This window comes from Eucalyptus grandis, chromosome 11 (assembly GCF_016545825.1).
Source record: "Eucalyptus grandis isolate ANBG69807.140 chromosome 11, ASM1654582v1, whole genome shotgun sequence".
Lineage (NCBI taxonomy): Eukaryota > Viridiplantae > Streptophyta > Magnoliopsida > Myrtales > Myrtaceae > Eucalyptus > Eucalyptus grandis.
Genome location: NC_052622.1, coordinates 35,607,243 through 35,615,411, shown reverse-complemented (window position 1 = coordinate 35,615,411; position 8,169 = coordinate 35,607,243). Strand labels below are relative to the sequence as shown.

Here is an 8,169-nt window from a genome sequence, read left to right as displayed (position 1 = left end):
CATATGGCCTTCTCTGCACACCATAAAATCGCAACTCCACCACCTCACCCGACCCGACTCTCTCTCTTCCTCTCTTTCTCTCTCTCTCTCTCTCTCTCTCTCTCTACCTCTGCAATCTGCATCTTGAGCTTCAAAAACCTAACATCTTCTTCTTCCTCTCTCTGAAATTGCCATGTCGTTGGGTTATCTGTGTGAGATCAAGAAAGACTGGATCTTTGCTTCCTTAGTCATGTTTCGGGAAATGGCTGTCATTCTCTGATTTCCATTGTTTTTTATTTTATGTGTTCTTGATAGTTACGTCCGATACCTGAGTGGGGCGGCGAAGGGAGAAAAACAGATCACGTTTTTTTGTTGTGAAAAAGTAACGTGACCCTTTTCTTGAAACTGGAGTTCCGTGGTGGTTTCTGATCCCAAGGCCGGGCCTTTTTCCTATGATTTAGCGCCTGCGGGCTATATTAATTCCAGATAATTGAGGTTAGCGTTAATGGGTGTTCGACTGTAGTGAAGAATGTAGGTGGGTACGACGAGGTTTGAAGCTTTGATGAAGCAGCTTTCTTGATCGTGTAAGCGTTCGTTGGGTTCCGAAGTGGAGGTGGGCCAAAAAAGGAGGGATCTTTACCTTTCCTTTTCTTCTTTCTGCGTTTGACGATTTTGCAAGATTTGGCAATTACCCATGAATTTCCAGTGGCTGAAGCAAATACCGCGCAATGGGAAGTCGGAGAGGAGGCTTTCGCTTGGGGAATACAAAAGGGCAGTGTCTTGGTCCAAGTACTTGGTCTCTTCTGGTGCAGAGATAAAAGGGGAGGGAGAAGAAGAGTGGAGTGCCGACATGTCTCAGCTCTTGATTGGGGGCAAGTTTGCTTCAGGGAGGCATAGCAGGATTTACAGAGGGATTTACAAGCAGAGGGATGTCGCGATCAAGATGATCAGTCAGCCGGAGGAGGATGCGAACTTGGCCTCTTTGCTCGACAAGCAGTTCACTTCCGAGGTTGCATTGCTGCTCCGGCTATGGCATCCGAATATCATAACAGTAAGGGCCTTGGTGATCAACCTGTGTTTGTTACCGCCTTTTGGTTTGCATATGGGGTTTAGTTGTTAGGATAATCTCCTGTGTGCTTTACGGGTTTACGCTTCTGCATTTTGTTGCCTAAATGGAAAACCTGCTCTTAGAGAAGCATCGATAGGACAGTGGGTGAATAATAAAAAATGGAAAAGTAACTAGCTGTTGTGGTTGGTAGAATCTGTTTGAATCAACTGCCGTTAGAAAATACGGATCGTGAAGCATCTGAAGATGCATTCTACTGGGTTAAAGGGCAGTATTGTCTGGGAGAATTATGAACTACCAGTGGCTTCTGTATGTTGGAGAAATTGTGTCTATTTAACTGTGTTCTCTTTCTTTCTGCTGAACTACTTTGTTTTTCAGATTGGCGAATGCTTCTTGATCTTGTCGAATGCTGCCCATTCACGGTCCCCTCTGTAATCTTGCTATGTGCACATGATGGATGAATGCCAATCGAAATGGATTTTGAATTCAGTTTAGGATTAATCTAGGCAAAATGCAGACTTACGGTATTACAGATTTTGCTCTTTCCATGATAATGCAGTGTGGTGCCAAGTATGGGAATATGCTCTACACATGTCATCTAGATGGCATTTCTACATCATACTTCCTGGCCTTCATTCCTCAACTGTGTTTATTTATCTGTGGAGCTGCATTGAACAGATTAATTGTGATCGAATAGAGCCATGGTAATAATTCCTACCTAAAGTAAGTGCCGTATGGGGTGAGATTGAGAATTCTTGAGAGAGTCTTAAGTTAGAACGACTGTCTGTGCCTATTTTTTTTTTTTTTTTTTTTTTTTTTTGGAGTGGTTTCTTCTATAATCGGTTGCCCCAAGTCCCGAGCTGAATGGTTGCAATTTTTGTGTGCATATTTCTGAAAATTATCCATCATCTAGCAGATAGACTAAAATAACCATACAGCCATTTTACTTAATCTTCAGTACTTATGCAGTTTGTTGCAGCTTGTAAAAAACCACCCGTGTTCTGCATCATCACTGAGTATATGGCTGGTGGATCGTTGAGGAAATACCTCCAACACCAGGAGCCACATTCCGTCCCTCTTAATATAGTTCTGAAGTTAGCCCTCGAGATTGCACGGGGAATGAAATACCTTCATTCTCAACGGATTCTCCATAGAGATCTCAAATCTGAGAATGTGCTTCTCGGAGACGACATGTCTGTGAAGGTAGCCGATTTCGGTATCTCATGCTCAGAATCTCAGTGTGGAAACACTAAAGGGTTTACGGGAACTTACCGTTGGATGGCACCTGAAATGATCTTAGAGAAGCACCATACCAAGAAAGTTGATGTTTACAGTTTTGGCATAGTCATGTGGGAGCTCTTGACAACATTGATACCATTTGAGGGTATGACTCCAGAGCAGGCCGCGTTTGCAGTTTCCCAGAAGGTATTAATGAGTTATTTGATATCGCAAATCTTCTGATGCATTTCATTAATTTGTTGGAGTGAACAGAATTGTTGAGTATCATACTGTTTTTCTGCTTCCGCGCAGAACGCTAGACCACCACTGCCTCCAGAGTGTCCTCCGGCAATTAGACGCCTCATCAGCCGATGCTGGTCAAGCAATCCAAACAAACGTCCCCATTTCGATGAGATTGTCCAGATACTAGAGAGATATTCAGAATCTCTTGAGCAGGATCCGGAATTTTTCTCGTCGTTTGTACCATCACCCAGTCACACTATTTTTGGATGCCTACCAAAATGTATTGGCGGTCGGAGGTCTGCTTCCATAAGGGCTTAGCAACCTTCCGCAAATAATTTATGATGCTAATCGTGGTTTTATAGACCAGATCTACATGTCTGATTATGATCAAGAGCCTTATGGTAGCAAGTCGCTGTCCTCATCCCTATTCCCAAACCAAAACATGTGGGAGTGACAGAAAGTATGTTGTCTCCCTTTCTTTGATGTACTGGGTTGTTGTACTGCCTAATCTAGATTATGACTCGAAGAATACTCATCTCTCTTGTTCTGGCAAATGGTGGACAAGTCCAGCCAAGCTTTCTGAGGTCAAGTTCAAATCTTGCTTTGATGTATTCCCTTAAAAGAACCGTGAGATTCGACTTTTGACTAGGGAAATAAAGATGGGCATGTAATCATGATAGCTCATCCTTTTGGACCAGTCGCAGCTGAGGGCCAGCATCTGTCTGCAACGATCCTAGTGTTGAAATATCGGCCAGTGGTGGTGTCGTGGCTTCCTTCGAAGTGAGCCACTTAGGGAAAGTTAACAGATTGCTAGATCGGGAACAAAGGCTCCTCTCACGATGCTCATGCTTAGTGGGAACTCTTTCAAAATATTCCTACCACAATTTGGGTCCTTAATTCAATCGTGCAATTCATTTTTATCTTGTAGCTGCCGCTAATCAATTAGGGATTTGTTAAAAACTTAAGTTTGACAGCTGAATGTAGAGATTTGATTATACTAAATTACTTTATCGCTATTTTGGTACCTTTACTCGTTAATGAAAATGACTTGCATGCAATCTTTGTCTATTATATTATTCTAAGTCATTAACATAAGAAATGACCATGATGCGTAAACTAAAAAGTGATAACTAAATTGTGCAAAAGTCTCATAATTAACATGGCATGCATAATAAGGGTGCAATCATTTGCTCTCTCTCTCTCTCTCTCTCTCTCTCTCTCTCTCTCTCTCTCTCTCTCTCTCTCTCTACCTCTCCCTCTTTAAACCTTTCTTTGTCTCTTCCACTTCTTGAGGGTGGGGATTTGACCTAAATCTCTCCCTCCCCTCCTAGTTCTTTTCCTTTTAATTTCCTTTTGTTTCTTTCCTAATTTTCTTGACCTAGTTTTAGATTTGGGAGCTTTGCTCTCCGATCTTATATGTAGGAGCTTTTCTCTCAGATTTAATTCTAGATTTTGGAGTTTTAATACATACCCCGCCTCCAATTTCAATGGTGTTGATAGTAGCTTGGATGTCCAATCTGTGCTCATTCAACATGTTTTCACTCAAAGTTTTGGCACTTTGCATTGACTATAGGGCTCGTGCTCTCATAGGTGTAAGATCTGAGATTTTTCAACATTTTATGTTATCTCTGTATGATGATGGTATTGGGGATGTCGAACTTAAGTGCACAATGCTAAAAGGCAAAACCGTAATTACAAATGGATATTTTGGTGTGTGCTTATCATTGATGGTGCGGAGTGATTCGGTAATTGGCCACTAATCCTTTTGCTTGGATCCAGTTACCCAACCATTCTCTAATCAAACGCCTTGATTTCTAGTTTTTTTGTTAATTTTGGAAATATATGGATTTGTTTTGTTATTATTACTTTGAAATTCCCTTTCATGTATTAGTAATGAATGAAAATTTATTTTAACAAAAAAAAATGACATGCATAATTATCCTAAGCTATATGAGGTTAAATGCAACTTAAATGCGACATGATAAGGCCGAAACTCTCCAAATGATATGACGTTCTCATTTTAATGTAAATGTAGAATTAAAATCCTTTAACGCTAAATAACGTACATAATGGTTATTAAACTACATGCGATGAGGTTAAACATACATGGATTTTAAATGCAATATGCATGAGACACTGATAGATTGAATCCCTAAAGACTATAACATGATCAAAATTATTCCAGGTAGCATGGCATGCATCAAATTACTACATGATTAATAATTTAATGATGCACTATCATTCTTATAGCAAGAGTATCATGCAATGTTTCCTATTATGCAAAACATTATTAAGAACGAGGAAGAATGTATCAATTACACCAGACATGATTTAAGAATCATAAAGAATTGCCAAGATTCATCCATCGTAATCAAGACTTATCAAGATTAATGCAAGAAATGTAATACGATTCAAAGATATCAAGAACCGCCAAGAATTATCAAGAATTGTCCATATCGACCAAGACTCATCAAGATGAATGCAGATTCATGCAAGATATCCAAGATTCATTAATGCTTATCAAGATTCGCCAATATTAACCATGATTATTCAAGATTATTCTTATTCTACAGGAATGCAAGATCGTCAATATTAGTCAAGAACGATGCAATATCACCAATGTTAACATTATCAACGTTCTTGACATTAAATGCACACTACCATATGCTTTGAATAGAAAATATGATTGAGGGTCCAATCTTTTGGCTCAAAGATCTGATTACCCAATAGAATATGCAACATATGACGCAAGGTAAACATAGAGAAATTGAATTAAAACCTAAGGCATGGTACTAAGTACAGAAAAAAAAAATGTCATGAAATAAAAACTAAAGTGAAAGCATCGAATCAATTCAGGCAAAGAATCCTACTACTACTTGGATTAATTTTTGAATCCTACCTTGGTTAGGACTATGGGCGCTGAAAGAGAGGGACTGCCGATGATAGTGCCACGCCTTGACGACGGAGATGCCCGTACTCAGATGGGGGCTCTTTGAAAGACGTTGGATGAGATTGGCCCCAGGGTGGAACACCGGATCACCAAAGTAGAGTCACGAACCAAGGCTGGGCTGAGATGAATGAGCCGCTACTAAGAGAGAGAGACCACCGGAGGAGGGTGGTCATGGACAGCGCAATGGGACGCCAATGAAGGGAGGGTACGGCCGATAGTGCTGGGGATACTTGACTTGAAGGACGTCCGGCGAAGATGGAGGCCATTCGGAATGAAAAACCGCCAAGAGAACTCCAGAGAAGGGACTACGCCGAGGGAGCTTCCGCGCGGGAGAGACCACGAGAGAGACTAATGAAGAGAGGGAGTTGTGTTCTTCCCCTTTGAGAGGCCGGCCATGCGCTCCTATTTATAGGCACTCGTCTTGAGTTCTCAAAAGCAGGAGAGAATATATCACTTTCCCCTTTTTGGTATTAAGTGAAATTATGACCCTCAGAGTAAGAAATAAAGAATGTACCCTCTTATTTCCATGTGTGGCCAAAAATCTCAGAGAAAATATGCAACTTTACGTGGCCGAAAATTTTAGAGAATATATGCATCTTTGCTTACTAAGTTTTAGAACTTCATGTGCATTGAATTTCAGCTATAGGAGATGGGAATATGGGCTGGCCGAATTTCAATATAACAGGCTTAGCTTGGGGAATCCACGTGAGATTAGGGCCTCTCTCCACTCCTAAATTCAAGTCCATTCAACATTTTGAGTTAATTTCGTTGCATTTCACGACCGGGCCAACCCGAATGCAATTCCTTTGATGTGGGCATGTTAATACTAAACAAAAATGTTTCTTGTGCCTAAATGCAACGTGAAGGCAACATTATGTGATATCGACATTTTTGTTTGAGGCTCAACTTTTATCATTATCAACGAATCCGATACCTAATCTTGTCATGCAATGAATGACATATGGATGAGCCAAGGTGTTAACAAATGATCGATACCGTCGGCTTTTGTTTCTAAGAGACTGTCCATCTTGGGCTCCCGAATTGAATCCCTTTTCTCAACCTCATGTTTACACCAGTCATGTTGCCCGGACGGTAGGATTCAGCTGCCTTATCAGTTCTGTTTTAGCCATTTCAGAGTTTAAGGACAAATTGTAAAGTTCCATTCACCTTAAAAGCAAAATTTATCAAAGCTTCATAACCAAACAACTAAGATCTTCTAAATTAACATGGAAATGTGAGTTAAATAACAGCAAATGGATTGTTTTGCATTAATTGCATTTGGCCTCATTACGATGATCCTTTTCTTAAGAGAAGCAGAAATTATGTAAACAAGGTTGAACCCAAAAACTATTAGCTTTCTGATTGCAAAACCGTTCAGGAAAGATCTCTCACCTGCACATGTAGCAAGATATCTTCTCCAGCTCAAGTCGAGAAGCTACCAAAATGTGTGCTATGTATCTGTAGAGCTCGCTGTAGCTTTGGTCGCATGCTCAGGAGAACCCTAATACTGAAATATATTCCGAAACAGACGTACAAAAGCCTGAAAGTGCTTTTACTCGTAATTGAAAAAAGTCAGGATGAAACAATTTCATCTGCATAGATAGAGCACTCTTTAACAAAAACGGTGAAGTTTGGGCTCATTATAGATATCAGTTTCTGAAACCATTTACCGGCGCCTACAGTCTCATTTCCACATCAGTTGGCAGAGTAGATGCCTCTAGTTTGAGTGCCACAAGCAACACATGGAAACAGCAAGTGAAAACTCCTCGACCTTCCAACCAAAAATCTCTATCATTTCCATTTACAAAGACCAGTACATTTACATCAGGAAGGCTTGCTCACAAATAGTCACTGGATTCTGATTTATTCTGCCTCTATCCAGGAGAATAGTATGTCAGAGACAGCATTTGTAATTACTACCTACCACACAGCATGATTCGTCTTTCAAGGACACTGCATGTATCGGCATCTAGTGAGGAAAACCCTATTCAGTTCATCTAAATCAAAGAAGCATGCATTCAGAGAATCCAGACACTGTCTTGAAAAATTGTTTCTCCAGTGAAAAGCTTGTGACCCAAAGGAAAACTCACTGAGATCAGGGTGGTTTATTTCTGTTGATGCCTTTGACCTGATTTTGCCAAAAGTCAGCAACCTAGAGCTTCTTCTTCTAAATCACTTTAACAAAGACAGAACCAAGGATCCGTTTCTGAAGGATGCCATCATTCTTCATATGAAAAATTGCCCACAAAAGAGGTGACTCTTGTCTCCCAATGTTACTGGTGGATTTTCCACATCCCTGATATATCAAATTAGGAATGACAGAAGAAATCGTATTAGCTTACGCATAGACAGAATAGAAAACACCCAATTCCAGATCACTGAATCCTCCCAGAAACCCCAATAGATGGCTCATGATTATGTAACAAAGATGAAAATAGAATCATTATGATGCTAAAGGAGTCACACTAATCCTGTGGTTTAGTACGAGGTAAAAGTTGGAAGTTAAAATCAGAATCCAAGCAAATATTGTGTTGGAGATTTGAGTGACAGCCTCTTGTATCTGCTGCAGGAGAAATAGAGATGGAGGAGTCTGTAGATTGTCTTGGTATCATCGCAATTCTCCAACTCTCATACTCAGTTGCGGCCATGTCACTCATTGATTGCAGAGCCATGGCATAGCTTCTCTGGAAACTTTTATATTATAGTTTCTCCA

The 8,169-nt window shown here is 40.4% G+C and overlaps 1 protein-coding gene across 1 annotated transcript; it reads left to right on the top strand.

Annotated features, from left to right (window-relative positions):
* Positions 1–3,190, top strand: LOC104426270 (serine/threonine/tyrosine-protein kinase HT1). Its single transcript, XM_010039264.3, has 3 exons — positions 1–1,030; positions 2,015–2,470; positions 2,576–3,190. Exons 1-3 carry the CDS (start codon positions 674–676, stop codon positions 2,822–2,824), a joined length of 1,062 nt encoding a protein of 353 aa, XP_010037566.2. The 5' UTR covers positions 1–673; the 3' UTR covers positions 2,825–3,190.
* The last annotated feature ends 4,979 nt before the right edge of the window (positions 3,191–8,169 follow it).

Excerpts from the sequence above, each read along its gene's own strand:
- LOC104426270 (XM_010039264.3), top strand. The coding sequence starts at position 674 with ATGAATTTCCAGTGGCTGAAGCAAATACCGCGCAATGGGAAGTCGGAG. Across the intron at positions 1,031-2,014 it reads GGCATCCGAATATCATAACA|TTTGTTGCAGCTTGTAAAAA; the intron begins GTAAGGGCCTTG and ends GTACTTATGCAG. Across the intron at positions 2,471-2,575 it reads CGTTTGCAGTTTCCCAGAAG|AACGCTAGACCACCACTGCC; the intron begins GTATTAATGAGT and ends GCTTCCGCGCAG.